Raw genomic sequence first — 15,421 nt, forward strand, 5'->3', positions numbered from 1 at the left:
AGTTAGCAAATACACAATTTTCTTACCTCATATGTAAATGATAACCACCTCAGTTGGACTGAAAAGCTATTCAGCCAAAGTTGATCTTCAGTTACAACTCTCAGATGCAAATAAATAGTTTGAAAAGCTGCTCTATAATATGAAACTGTTACCTTCAAAAACTGTGACACTAAAGACACACATTTCACTGTTCCCTGAGGCATCAGTACAAGTGTATATAACTTCTGTCTGTCCCACAGTAAAGAATGAGCCTGGAGGGAACGTCCTATCTGTTACAGTTGCTGTTTGAGATATATCATTACAGGTTGGTTCTTGCCAGCTGACTTGAGTCCCAGCTGCCATACCAACTTCTACTTGTCCAACAGGGCCCATTGGAACATTCTCACACATCGGTGCCGTTCTATCGACTGAAGGGAAAATGAAGTCAGTCAGTGCAGTCAAAGGTTGTACAGTGTCGTTCAGATGTCTATTAAGTTTTGCCAAATCATGATTTAGTCCCCACAGGCACATTGGCTGAAGATTCAGCTCCACATAATGATCCTTTAGCTCTTGAGATCTGTCCACAAATAAACCATTTCCGCTGAAACTTATATGATAAGGAAATCTCTTCAATATAAATTGCAAGATACTTCATCAAAATGATGTCAACTCTTCACTGCTGTGTTTATAGGTTGTGAAACCAGATGGAAGAGAGAGATTTCTATAAGAAATAGCAATTACTTTCAAGTTAATTCAAATTAAACTAGATATTTCTGTAACTTAGACAATATTAATTACCAGCAGTTACAGTGACTGTGAAGGAACACATTCCACTGTTCATTGCCTGATCTGTACAGGTGTAGGTCACAACTGTCATTCCCACCGAGAAAAATGAAAAGGGGGCATTTGATCTCATTGTCACCGTTGCTGTTCCCGAAAGGTCGTCACATGTTGGTTCTTGCCAGTTTACAATGGCTCCAGGAACACCCAACTCAACTAACTCAACTACACCAGTTGGAAGATTCACACATGTAGGATCAGTTGTGTCCTCTGGGAAGGAAAAATAACAAGCAGTCATCTTAAAGTAGATTATTTCAAAGCGGTAAATAACAAAATAATCATATAGGAGGTGAATGAAGTATTAAATCAAGTTGGTATCAAAGAAACAAAAGTCATCAAGAATATGAGTGACAAAATAGTTTGTTCAATATAAACAACCAAAGTGACTTTAAGGATTAATTCTGAGTTTTTCAATCACTTACAAACTCTGGTATAATAGTCTTGAAACCAAAGAGATCAGATCATAAAGAAACAGTCATGACTCATAAACAAACAAACAAACAAACAAAACACCTTCTACGTTACCCATTGTTTTTTACCTCTACTGCCATTTTCATCACAAATCAGAGACAACAAGATCAATTACATTACCCACAAATATACAGTGAAGATTAAAGTTTTAATCAATAAATGATCTTTCTCATTTCAGCATACACACTATGATCATTTATGTGACATGTTTCACCACTGAGTCAATCAATATCAAGTCTGGAAACCACCATTACCTGTTATTACAGTAACTACAAACGGACATAACTGTGAGTTTCCTGAAGTATCAGTACAAGTGTAAGTCACTGTTGTCATTCCAACTTCAAAGAATGAAGATGGAACATGTGTTCGCTCAGTCACAAATGCTGTTCCAGATTGATCTTCACATGTTAGTTCTACCCAGTCTACTAATGTGCCCGTCACTCCAAGTTCTACTACACCAGATACTCCTTGAGGAACATTTGCGCAAGTTGGTGGTGTTGTATCAACTGTGAAAGAAAGGGTAAATCATTTTCAAGTCACATATTCAGAGATATGGGTTTTACTTATAGGGCAAAGACAAGAGACTGGTAGCTATTAAGTGACTATGAGAATGTGTAAACAAACGTCATCGATATGAAAGAATCAAAGCTCATCAATGAAGAACTACAATTGGTTTTGGTACAATACCTACAAGGAACCAGGATCCTTTGACCTACTAAAATTGCTGCTGTGCAACCACTGAATGAGGACTTAAATTAGTGAAGGAATGGATGCAACAATTCTATGGCTGTCTAGTAAATCTCTGTGTATCTAATTCATAAGAGAAATGTTTATCCACAATCATCACATGTATATGGTTTCAAATGACCAAATGTAGTCTTCTTAACTGTAAAGATTCAATACGGATATATGAACTAAATGTTCACCCAGTTACAACATCATGTACTGAAATATGCTAACCTGTTGTTATGCATACACAAAATATACAAGTTGCTGAGTTGCCAGTATTATCAGAAAACACATATGTCACAGTAGTTTTTCCAACAGAGAAGAATGACCCTGGGCTATGAGATCTCTCTGTAAGGGATGTAACTCCAGAGATATCTGTAGCTGTTGGCTCTGTCCACACTGCAATAGTCCCAGTGGTACCAAGCTCAACTTCAAACGGTACATCTTCTGTACATACTACTACAGGTGGTGTTGTGTCCACTATAATACATAAAAACAACAGTATGAAAGTAAGCCATTTTGGAAATTTCTTCAAAACACCCCCATATGACACTCTGTTATTTGAATTAGGAATATGATAACAACGTGGTTAAAGTTGATCTCAACTAATTGAAAAGTTGCAGATAATTTACCCAAGAAATACTGCCACATGCTACACTATGTTAATTTTGCGACACATTCGAACAATCTACCATATTGCGTAAATGATACCTCTTAAGCAGCAATCAGTTTCTATATCTGATATTGAATATAAACTCTATATTTTCTAAAAGTTACCCAAAGAAAACTTGTTTTACCTGGACTAACAGTTATGGAGAAAGTACATGTTGCAGTGTTTGAGCTGGCATCAGTAAAGATGTAGTTAACTATGGTAGTTCCCAAAGGAACAGATTCTCCAGGACCAATTGATCTTGACAATAACGTTGCTGTTCCTGAAAAATCAGTGGCTGTTGGTTCCACCCAGAATGCCACAGCCGAAGTAACTCCCAATTCAACTTGAATAGTTTGCTCAACTGGACACAAACTGATGATTGGAGCAACTGTATCAACTGCAAAGAGTAACACGATCATAATTTGTATTTTATAGTAGACTGAAGGCATATTATAGAAATGGTTGGTAAAATCTAGACATTCAATATACACTCAACAACTAATCCACCAAAATCACGGTGGTTATGCAAAGTTTGCCTTCATCTGTTCAATTTCATTCCACAATTCTGGATGTTCAGACAACTCATATGATACCATGTACTAAGAATTTCATTTCATTTATTTGTTTATCAAAACGTACAAACGTAAAACAAGCATATATTAATTAATACGACGTTTAGGTACATTGTAAAGAAAGTGACCTAAAGAATCCTTTTTAGGCTTGTCTAGCACGTCACATGCAGTCAAAACAATACAAATGGATAAGGAAATGTATATACTAAGATCATAACAAATCAAAATATAACAAAAGAAATGCAGAAGAGGGAAATGTGGTAATTTCTCAGATAGATATTTCCTAATTTTCTTATGAAAGATGTAATAGTGCTATAATGTTTAATATCCTGTGACGATGAGTTCCAAGAAAAATTTCCACAAATTCTCAAACAATGATTTGCAGTTTTAGTTCTAAAACGAGAGGTGTGAAGGTTATCAGCCGACATAGTGTTATACTTGTGGATTTCAGAATTGTTAGCAAAGAAATTTGCTGGGAGCAGATTATGAAAAATGTGGTAAGCTGCAAAGGTTTGACATTCACATTCACAAAGGTTTGACATTGACATTCATTTCATTAACAAACTTGAGCAAGTTCAGAGAAAAAAACAGAACAAATATTGTGGCTTCTGAAAAATATACATAATCAAAAGTCAATTTGGCAGACAACCCAGCCTGCTTTTATTGACAAGTGAAGCATACTAAATGCTAGTATTACCTGTTATCGTCCATTGATTGAAAACTTCACATGATAATCTCGTTACCGTATACACAGAAACACTTAAATAGCACAATTAATACTTCTATAGGTTAACATGGGTATCTAGAGAGAATATATGATGAATATTGATATGTTCTTACTAGTTTCTATGGTCACTGTGAAGGAGCAAGTATTCTGATTTGACGAAGCATCGGTGCATGTATATGTGACAAGCATCATCCCAACAGAAAAGAAAAACGGCGAGGTGGCTGATTGCATAGAAATTCGACCAGTTCCTGACAGATCAAAACAAGTAGGCTCTATCCAGGAGACTTCAGTACCAGCTGTTCCAAGCTCTACGATTTGTCTAATATCATTTGGTAGGTTAGTACATTCAGGTGGTGTTGTGTCCACTGTCAATCAAGATACGAATAGAGTATGACAAGATGAAAGAAATTAAGCTGTCAAAAAACATAAAGGGGGTCAGCAGGAACAACAAAGAATACCTTCAGCAATAAATGCAAAATGTAACAAGAACAGAGGAATTTAAGGATTTGATTTCATTAATAGAAACAACATGGTTATCAGATATAAACTACAGTACTAACATTATACATGAGAGCCACAATTAAGGGAGATGACAGTCTTGATCATATTATTAGCTCACGAGACACAAGCTGAGCAAAATAGTGCTTGATTAACCAAACTATCGCTATTTGTTTTCCTCCACAAGTATGTTGAAAGTTAGCAAATACACAATTTTCTTACCTCATATGTAAATGATAACCACCTCAGTTGGACTGAAAAGCTATTCAGCCAAAGTTGATCTTCAGTTACAACTCTCAGATGCAAATAAAATAGTTTGAAAAGCTGCTCTATAATATGAAACTGTTACCTTCAAAAACTGTGACACTAAAGACACACATTTCACTGTTCCCTGAGGCATCAGTACAAGTGTATATAACTTCTGTCTGTCCCACAGTAAAGAATGAGCCTGGAGGGAACGTCCTATCTGTTACAGTTGCTGTTTGAGATATATCATTACAGGTTGGTTCTTGCCAGCTGACTTGAGTCCCAGCTGCCATACCAACTTCTACTTGTCCAACAGGGCCCATTGGAACATTCTCACACATCGGTGCCGTTCTATCGACTGAAGGGAAAATGAAGTCAGTCAGTGCAGTCAAAGGTTGTACAGTGTCGTTCAGATGTCTATTAAGTTTTGCCAAATCATGATTTAGTCCCCACAGGCACATTGGCTGAAGATTCAGCTCCACATAAGGATCCTTTAGCTCTTGAGATCTGTCCACAAATAAACCATTTCCGCTGAAACTTATATGATAAGGAAATCTCTTCAATATAAATTGCAAGATACTTCATCAAAATGATGTCAACTCTTCACTGCTGTGTTTATAGGTTGTGAAACCAGATGAAAGAGAGAGATTTCTATAAGAAATAGCAATTACTTTCAAGTTAATTCAAATTAAACTAGATATTTCTGTAACTTAGACAATATTAATTACCAGCAGTTACAGTGACTGTGAAGGAACACATTCCACTGTTCATTGCCTGATCTGTACAGGTGTAGGTCACAACTGTCATTCCCACCGAGAAAAATGAAAAGGGGGCATTTGATCTCATTGTCACCGTTGCTGTTCCCGAAAGGTCGTCACATGTTGGTTCTTGCCAGTTTACAATGGCTCCAGGAACACCCAACTCAACTAACTCAGCTACACCAGTTGGAAGATTCACACATGTAGGATCAGTTGTGTCCTCTGGGAAGGAAAAATAACAAGCAGTCATCTTAAAGTAGATTATTTCAAAGCGGTAAATAACAAAATAATCATATAGGAGGTGAATGAAGTATTAAATCAAGTTGGTATCAAAGAAACAAAAGTCATCAAGAATATGAGTGACAAAATAGTTTGTTCAATATAAACAACCAAAGTGACTTTAAGGATTAATTCTGAGTTTTTCAATCACTTACAAACTCTGGTATAATAGACTTGAAACCAAAGAGATCAGATCATAAAGAAACAGTCATGACTCATAAACAAACAAACAAACAAAACACCTTCTACGTTACCCATTGTTTTTTACCTCTACTGCCATTTTCATCACAAATCAGAGACAACAAGATCAATTACATTACCCACAAATATACAGTGAAGATTAAAGTTTTAATCAATAAATGATCTTTCATATTTCAGCATACGCACTATGATCATTTATGTGACATGTTTCACCACTGAGTCAATCAATATCAAGTCTGGAAACCACCATTACCTGTTATTACAGTAACTACAAACGGACATAACTGTGAGTTTCCTGAAGTATCAGTACAAGTGTAAGTCACTGTTGTCATTCCAACTTCAAAGAATGAAGATGGAACATGTGTTCGCTCAGTCACAAATGCTGTTCCAGATTGATCTTCACATGTTAGTTCTACCCAGTCTACTAATGTGCCCGTCACTCCAAGTTCTACTACACCAGATACTCCTTGAGGAACATTTGCGCAAGTTGGTGGTGTTGTATCAACTGTGAAAGAAAGGGTAAATCATTTTCAAGTCACATATTCAGAGATATGGGTTTTACTTATAGGGCAAAGACAAGAGACTGGTAGCTATTAAGTGACTATGAGAATGTGTAAACAAACGTCATCGATATGAAAGAATCAAAGCTCATCAATGAAGAACTACAATTGGTTTTGGTACAATACCTACAAGGAACCAGGATCCTTTGACCTACTAAAATTGCTGCTGTGCAACCACTGAATGAGGACTTAAATTAGTGAAGGAATGGATGCAACAATTCTATGGCTGTCTAGTAAATCTCTGTGTATCTAATTCATAAGAGAAATGTTTATCCACAATCATCACATGTATATGGTTTCAAATGACCAAATGTAGTCTTCTTAACTGTAAAGATTCAATACGGATATATGAACTAAATGTTCACCCAGTTACAACATCATGTACTGAAATATGCTAACCTGTTGTTATGCATACACAAAATATACAAGTTGCTGAGTTGCCAGTATTATCAGAAAACACATATGTCACAGTAGTTTTTCCAACAGAGAAGAATGACCCTGGGCTATGAGATCTCTCTGTAAGGGATGTAACTCCAGAGATATCTGTAGCTGTTGGCTCTGTCCACACTGCAATAGTCCCAGTGGTACCAAGCTCAACTTCAAACGGTACATCTTCTGTACATACTACTACAGGTGGTGTTGTGTCCACTATAATACATAAAAACAACAGTATGAAAGTAAGCCATTTTGGAAATTTCTTCAAAACACCCCCATATGACACTCTGTTATTTGAATTAGGAATATGATAACAACGTGGTTAAAGTTGATCTCAACTAATTGAAAAGTTGCAGATAATTTACCCAAGAAATACTGCCACATGCTACACTATGTTAATTTTGCGACACATTCGAACAATCTACCATATTGCGTAAATGATACCTCTTAAGCAGCAATCAGTTTATATATCTGATATTGAATATAAACTCTATATTTTCTAAAAGTTACCCAAAGAAAACTTGTTTTACCTGGACTAACAGTTATGGAGAAAGTACATGTTGCAGTGTTTGAGCTGGCATCAGTAAAGATGTAGTTAACTATGGTGGTTCCCAAAGGAACAGATTCTCCAGGACCAATTGATCTTGACAATAACGTTGCTGTTCCTGAAACATCAGTGGCTGTTGGTTCCACCCAGAATGCCACAGCCGAAGTAACTCCCAATTCAACTTGAATAGTTTGCTCAACTGGACACAAACTGATGATTGGAGCAACTGTATCAACTGCAAAGAGTTACACGATCAGATTTTGAATGTAAAAATGTAAATGATCATTTCAATTATTGATATAATACCGGAGTATAAAGGTTCCAAGAGTTTCAAGCTCATACAGTGAAGCTTAAATGCAAATGAAATTCAAGCAATACTTCAGATGACTGAAGGATGAATGAAGAAAGGCGGTGATTGAGAAGAGACACAAATGATAATCGTCAATGCTTTGGATTTACTTCGAACTACATTAAGACAAACACCTATGATCCTAAATCTCTTTTATAGCTAGTAGGAAGGTCCTGAAAATGTATGTTACTGTTTGCAGTAAGATTTAATGTTTCTGAACTGAAAAAAGGAGAAGTTTATTTATGTAAAAATCTCAATAAAATTGTTTAACACCTTTGGTTTGGTTTAATAAAACTGTTCAAAGTAATTTAAATGAAGCGTGAGCATATTTTCCACATCTGACAAGGAAAACATTTTTTCATAAAAGCACGATTCTCACTAGCTCTTATTTATGTCTTGCTGTTCCTTTATCCCTAAAAAGGAAGTCAGTGCATATGTTGTAGGAAACCCTGATAGATTGTGCATTATACAAATGCAAGAAGTAGTGGATATAAGTGGTAATGTCTACAACATTGTTAGCATAGTAAGCGCTGTTTTGAAGAAAAGAGTGAAACAAGTAGAAGTTTCAATTCTCTGAAAGTCAAGGAAGCAAGTAGTATTCAAGATATATATTAGGCTGTATTAAGACTAGCACTTCAGGGTTCTGTATACAGCTGAGAGTGAATATAAATTGATGTCCATACAACAACAGGTTTATGATAAGTATCTATCTGGAAACTTGCATGCACTTAAACCTGCTGAGGGCATTGCTTTAACCCCATCATAAGTGCAGAAAAAATAGCAATTTCAGTAAAATAATGCAAGGTTTTTTTAAACTTATTCCTTGAAATGACAAGACAAGACATTTTTAGTTTGAAGTTAAGTCTTTCAGTCTAAAATGGCAAACTTTTGAAACATATCTGTTTATGATAAACTCAAAACTTAAAGCTTTTTGAATAATAAAAGACATCAGGACTTGTAGTAACTGATGATGATAAGAATGTCCAACCACTGAATATATCTCAGCACATGAAAACCAGTTGAAACAGAATTAAAATTAAAATAGTGAACACTTTGTCATTTTCATGATTAAGTGACTTCTTAATCAGATTGAATTGCAAGCACACAGGTGACACAGGTTGGGGGCAGTTTTGCATTTATGTTACTAATTATTAGTTAAGAACAATTTCAGACTTGTTATTAGTAATATGACTGTTAGCACCTGTTAGTATACTGGCATAGCTCAAAATCAGGAGTTCATATTTATTGCACAAAATATAAAACATAAGAAGAGAAACACACTTCTGAGTGCAACAGGTTGAGAGAAATTGAAAATGAGCCCAACAGTAGAAATCAGTACAAACAAGCTTGTGATGTCACATGATCACTTTGCCTTCTAGCTTCTATACTGCACAACTCAGTTGGATCTCATACCCACCACTAGGAAACTAGCAAATGCCCATTCGCTAAACTGATACATGCTGACATTTATAGCTTTCAGAACTCACGAAAACGTTCTCTGCCATCTCAAATATACCAAACTAGGTTTACAACTTGAAATCTTGTACTATCTTTGGTTTAATACCAATGTCAAGTAAGATCAATGAAAGGGCACTGTACACGTAAGGATTATGCACTTGCTGTTAGCATTTATAATTATCTTCACTTTTTTTCACTAAGCTCCCATCTGACTTCGTTAATTTTTTTTATTAATTACATTACAATATATTTACTGGTGCAACATATATATACATATATACCGGTGAAACATCTGGATAAATATTTACACAACAAATTAATGTAATAGCAAATTAACAACTACATCAATTTTAACTGAACACAACATACGAATAGATTACTAAAATATAGTATAGGAAAATGATATGTGTCCCATATAAAAGGAAACTTAAACAACATTTTGGGACAAGCAAACTTATTGTGCAATATCTTAGTATGCATAAGGAATGATACCAACCTGTTTGTACGGAAACAACAAATTGACAGTTAGCCATGTTGTTACTGGAATCTCTGTAGACATAAGTTACTGTTGTGGGTCCTACCACAAAGAATTGATTGGACATATGTGATTGGGACACCAGCACTACTTCAGACAAGTCTGATACCATCGGTTCCTGCCATGTAACCATAACCCCAGGTTCTCCTAGTTCGATGGTTACAATCGTAGACTCTTGAGAGGGGCAGCTGATGATCCGAGGGGCTATGGTGTCAACTGGAAAGAGGCAAGTATCCCATTCAAGATATGACAATGATGAGGAAGATAGCAGTTTCACAGTCATATCTTTAAGCAAAGTTTTTTACAGACCAGATACAAAATTGTATCAACTATTGATGGACCCCATACTCTTTGGCAATCCTTTGCATTAAACAGCACATGGACATTTTTAAACACAGAGCAATTAAGGCACTGTGTCAAAAGGGAAAGCTAACAGCAGCTGCAAAATCCCCTGCAGCAAGGTTGACTCAAAACAAATTAACAGAGATTACCTTGGCAGACCAGCAGCACCTATTTTTTGAAACTGAAAAGTGCAAATAGAATGCATCGTGTGCAGCTCGGCTGCAGGATGTTTCAGCCACCTTAGCATCCATTCTACTGTTGAAACATTACCTGAACAAAATAAGTCATAGCTGCTAATCTCTATTCCCAATAAATGTTATTTATTATCCATTTGTGAAACTAATAAAGCTCTTGGCCAATTTCAGCATGCATCCCAAAATTCCAAGTCAGTATTCTGTGTAAAAACGAATGTACATTTAAAATGCAGACGTGCTTACTTGGAATTATAACGACTGGGAATGAACACATTCCTGTCAGTCCGGCAGGGTCCACGCAAGTAAATGTAACATCTGTTGTGGTATCAATGAGGAAGAAGGATCCTGAGAGATGAGATGGTGTCAAGGTAGTCACACCGGACAAATCAAAACAAGTTGGTGGTGTCCATTCAACTGTTACACCTTGTTCCCCTAATTCCAACATAACAGAAATACCTTCTGGAACATCTTGACATACTGGATTGATACTATCAACTTCAAAGATAAGCAAACAAAGAAGAAAAAGAAAATTGATTGAAATTCAAACAAATAATCTGGCAAATCAAACACATTTTTCTTAAAACCGTTTTGAACTTGCTCTTGTTTGGGCACAGGGTGAGGGGTCAGTTGTCTAATCCTGAGACTACTAACTGTCAAAACTGAGAAAAAAGTTAATTTACTACTTTAATTCACTTGTAGTAAACGACCTTTCAATTGACATGAACTTTCTGAGCCGACAAACTTGAACATTCGGGTAACCTACAGCAAGGTTCAGGCAGTCTGAAGTGTCAGTTTCTAAATTTCTTTACAAGTAGTATAAATCATATGTTGGACTTTGGGCAAAATAATTTTGAAGTATTCTGACAATATCAGCAAATGTTATTTTCAATGTCAGCGCTCAATCTGCAAGAAAAGGATAAAAAATGCCAATGTATTGTTCTACTCCTCACTGTGCCTTTCTTTATCGTCTGATACTCAACTTACATCATTTTGATACTTATATTTGCATTTCATTAAGTTCCTGTCCCATTGCAGGAATTTCAGCACTTTAATCATTCTGTAACGTCACTATCAGCCCACAATAGGCCAAAATTACCCATCATGGAATTACACAACTTCCGTCTTAAAGGTATAATAGGAAGATCAGACTTCTGGATACTATCGAATAACGTCCAGTTCATACAATTTCAAGGGCTAAAAGAAAACAATTCTGAAACAATATCAAGAAAGCAACTGACAGAAACTTTAACAGGATTAAGAGGCAAATTATTTAACTTCAGGACTGCAAACATTGCTTTTTAAAGAGAGAGAAATAAAACAGCAGTGTGTGATTTTATAAGTAAAGGGTGAAATTAACTTTTGAATCACCTGTTCGAACAATTACAACAAATTGGCATAAGTCTGAATTCATGCTGGGATCAGTGAATATGTACATCACTACTGTCTGACCCACTGGAAAGGTCTCCCCCGGTATATGGGTCCTTGTCGATAGGATAGCTACTCCTGATAAATCTGTTGCAGTCGGTTCTCCCCATTGGGCCGTCCCACTTTCGTCTCCTAGTTCAACCACTACATCCTGGTTTACAGGGCAATTTGAGATGACTGGTGGGGTGGTATCCACTACAATAAAAGATATTCATTAGGATCAGTAGAATACATGTATAGGTAATAAAGAATGTTAAATATGAAACAGGGGCATTCTAGACAAATATTCTATTTAAACTTTTTAGCCGCTCTCTTCCCTTAAATAATAGAATTCTTTTATCTCTGTCTAAGGTAAAAGTATTTAATCACTGGATTACATCTAAAAAAGAATAAAATATGAAGACAAATAAAGAAGGATAAAGGATAGGAATAGTCATTATGATTATTAAGCTACTCCTACAAAATTTACCACTGGACTATTAACTATTGTAGCCTAATACGTCAACTGTGATAACTGTAGGGAGAAAAAATGCAAATACATGGGCCAAAAAATTCTATGCACGAAGATCAACCAGCAGTAACATGTAGCAGTGGATCTACATCATACTACTCAAACTAATTCTTATTTCAACTGCTTGGAATTTCATTGAGAGCCACATGAACATCCATGTCTTTAAATCAGAAATCAGGGTCTGATTCCCATTGGAATGGCGGCTTTATTTGTAAGCTATCGTGTAATAAATAATGTTTATGTCTTGCCGTTAACTTCAGAGACCCTTTTGGCAGGATATATAAGAAAATAAATATAGCTCTTTAATTATACTTAGCTTTCAAAAGGGGCGGGATGTGACCCTGGGGTCATTGAAGCCAATTTCTAATGCAAGTGGTCTAGAAGCATCCTTGCCCAGGTCCAAATGAAAGTTTTTGTGCTGATACCTACTTTTGAATTCTTATGTGATGTTAAAATGGGTGGGGGTGGGGTTACACACCACCTCCCTCCTCTCCCTAAAACCTGGATCCAAATCTTGGTATATATTGCAATGTCTCAAACAGCTGAGCTTTAGTTAATTTTTCAATGATGTTCTTAACAAAAAATATGTCCATGAAATACAGTAAGCTAGTATACCTCTTTGACACTATAAATGTAGTTTATGCTCCTCATACCTGTATTCACAACAACTGAGAAAGAGCACACTGCCATATTCCCGAAAGGATCACTGAATAAGTAGGTGACCACTGTTTCTCCCACTTGAAAAGTACTGCCTGAGGTATGGCTGTTACTGAAAACTGAGGCACCGCTGAGGTCTGTAGCAACTGGTTCAACCCATACAATTATCGGGTCATCACTGCCCAACTCAATTGTTTCTTGTATAGTGTTCGGACAATTTGGTATTTCTGGTGGTGTGGTATCCTCTGATGGAAGGAAAACATGTTAAACATTATTGTTCAACATTAAAATGAAAATGTAATATACTGTTAAGTCTAATATAATTTATTAAATAATATCATTAGGTGATATTCGTTAATTTCAATATCTGATCCCTGTATGAAAAGATGTGATTCGAAGCACTGATTAATATTCAAAGAGAAAAATTGTTCACTATGCTATGCTATGCATGTATGTATTCATTGCATGGGATGAAATACATTATTACAGCCCACCAAATCAGCCTTGGTCAGTCTTGAGCAATTAAATTGCCAATATGAAATTTGGCAATAACATTGCTCGGTGTGATAAATGCAGTGTCTTGCACAGGGTCCAACTTGTGCCCCCACCCACTCAAAACAAGGGTCATCAATATAGCCCCCCCCCCTCTTACTCCCCAAGAAAAAAATGTTAGAGCATTGGTCACCTATATAGTTAAATATCAATACACATTTGATTCTTTTCGTTTTATTTCACTGAAGACAATTAATAGTCTATAGTAACCCATATCTGAAATACATTGGAGGCTCATAACGATAGGTACTTTAAATCATTTGAAATTGATATCAACTTAGGGCAACGTGTGTTGCTCTTGAAAAATCAATGATGAAAACCACTTCCTTTGCTTTTTGAGAAGAAAGATCAAGTTTTCCCTGTATTTCACATTTACAGGCTGAATTTGCTTGTTTCTCACCCGTTAAAACTGTGACTATGAAGGAGCACGTGGCCAAATTTCCACTGCTATCTGCGAATACATAAGTCACATTGGTATCGCCAACCATGAAGAGGGAACCTGGAAGTGCTGATACTGACACTAGGTTGGCTACATTAGATATGTCAAAAGCTGTTGGTTCTATCCACGACACTTCGATTCCTTGCAGGCCAAATTCAATGGTGGCTTCCTGTGTTCCTGGGCAGCCAATGATGCTGGGAGGAGTTGTATCCACTGGGGAAGGAATAACAATTATGTACTACATGACAATTGTAGATCATAATTATTCAACATTTGTGTTCAGCTTCAACACGTATCTAATGCGAATAACCCTGGGTAGATCCCATAGCAAGAGAAAATAGCGTTACAAAGTAAAACTGGTTAGATTGAGTTTCTTTAAGTGAAAAATGAGCAGCATATTTTACAGGAGAGCTGCACAAATATTTTTCAAGTGCAAAGAGCAGATTTATACCACACCGCTTGACCGGTACACGTCTTCAGTCTAATCACAGGCTGTGGTTTTTGAGCTAAAACAAATTTAACATAAAAAGACAAAAAAAGTCCAGAAACTCACTAGTAGTAACAGTAACCATAAAGTTACATGAGTTTTGATTTGAGGCAGCATCTGTTAGAACGTAGGTAATCTCTATTTGGCCGACAGTAAAAAATGAGCCAGGTTGACGGGTCGTCGAAACAATTGTAACAGGTTCTGACAGATCAGTTCCGGAGGGTAGATCCCATTCTACGTTTATTCCACTTTCGCCTAGCTCAATAACACGTGTTATGTCCGCTGGGCATGTGACTGACGGTGGAGTTGTATCCACTAGTAAAACAATAAAAATTAAGATTTATAGAATTAATATGTAAACAATATTTTCATTAATCATGGCCCATCCAAAGCACTATAAAATCATTAATTATTAGTCTACTTATTTTAACATATAAATGTTTCTTGCTTGCTATTCTCATACAAATCATTCACTCATTCATTGGATTCAGAATACATTGGAAGGGAAGCTTGATACCAATGTATATTATATTTTAAGGAAAAGTAAGCAAATAGAACCATTTGAAGTTAAATTGGTGGCAGACAAGTACCAATGAAGTTAATTTTTTTATTTTACTGTGAGACAACTTCTCATGTTGTTATCTTTCTACCCAGTTTATGACAGACCACACTTAGTCATCCTTTGAAGGTTGCATACTTTGTGACTAAGCTGTTGTTTGTGTTTAATCTTTCTCTTTACCTTTCTTGCACCCCACTAGCCCTTGGGTGTTTTTTTTGGGGGGGGGGGCTTCCTTTAACAACTTTTACGCCAATTTAATTTTGAAACCACACTGGATCTTACAGCTTTACTATTTTGCACGCCAATATTTTGTAACCGCACAGTAACTATACTGTACAAATGTGGAACTGTGGAGAAAAAATTAATGAATGAAAGAAGGAAGCAAATAAATTGTATGCAAAAACTCTCCCTTTACAAGT

General features: G+C 36.2%; 1 protein-coding gene across 1 annotated transcript in view; it reads right to left on the minus strand.

Annotated features, from left to right (window-relative positions):
• The window catches only part of LOC139965574 (uncharacterized), an 83,436-nt gene that overhangs the window by 47,359 nt on the left and 20,656 nt on the right, over positions 1-15,421 (minus strand). The window contains exons 10-26 of the mRNA XM_071968086.1: positions 14,510-14,758; positions 13,918-14,169; positions 12,962-13,210; positions 11,741-11,992; positions 10,616-10,867; positions 9,798-10,052; positions 7,478-7,729; positions 6,912-7,160; positions 6,206-6,457; positions 5,443-5,694; positions 4,818-5,072; positions 4,084-4,335; positions 2,817-3,068; positions 2,251-2,499; positions 1,545-1,796; positions 778-1,029; positions 153-407 (exon numbers count right to left, since the gene is read on the minus strand). Coding sequence (XP_071824187.1) covers positions 153-407; positions 778-1,029; positions 1,545-1,796; positions 2,251-2,499; positions 2,817-3,068; positions 4,084-4,335; positions 4,818-5,072; positions 5,443-5,694; positions 6,206-6,457; positions 6,912-7,160; positions 7,478-7,729; positions 9,798-10,052; positions 10,616-10,867; positions 11,741-11,992; positions 12,962-13,210; positions 13,918-14,169; positions 14,510-14,758 — 4,281 coding nt within the window. The remainder of the gene's footprint in view (positions 1-152; positions 408-777; positions 1,030-1,544; positions 1,797-2,250; positions 2,500-2,816; positions 3,069-4,083; positions 4,336-4,817; positions 5,073-5,442; positions 5,695-6,205; positions 6,458-6,911; positions 7,161-7,477; positions 7,730-9,797; positions 10,053-10,615; positions 10,868-11,740; positions 11,993-12,961; positions 13,211-13,917; positions 14,170-14,509; positions 14,759-15,421) is intronic.

The sequence above is a fragment of the Apostichopus japonicus genome, chromosome 3, assembly GCF_037975245.1.
Source record: "Apostichopus japonicus isolate 1M-3 chromosome 3, ASM3797524v1, whole genome shotgun sequence".
Lineage (NCBI taxonomy): Eukaryota > Metazoa > Echinodermata > Holothuroidea > Aspidochirotida > Stichopodidae > Apostichopus > Apostichopus japonicus.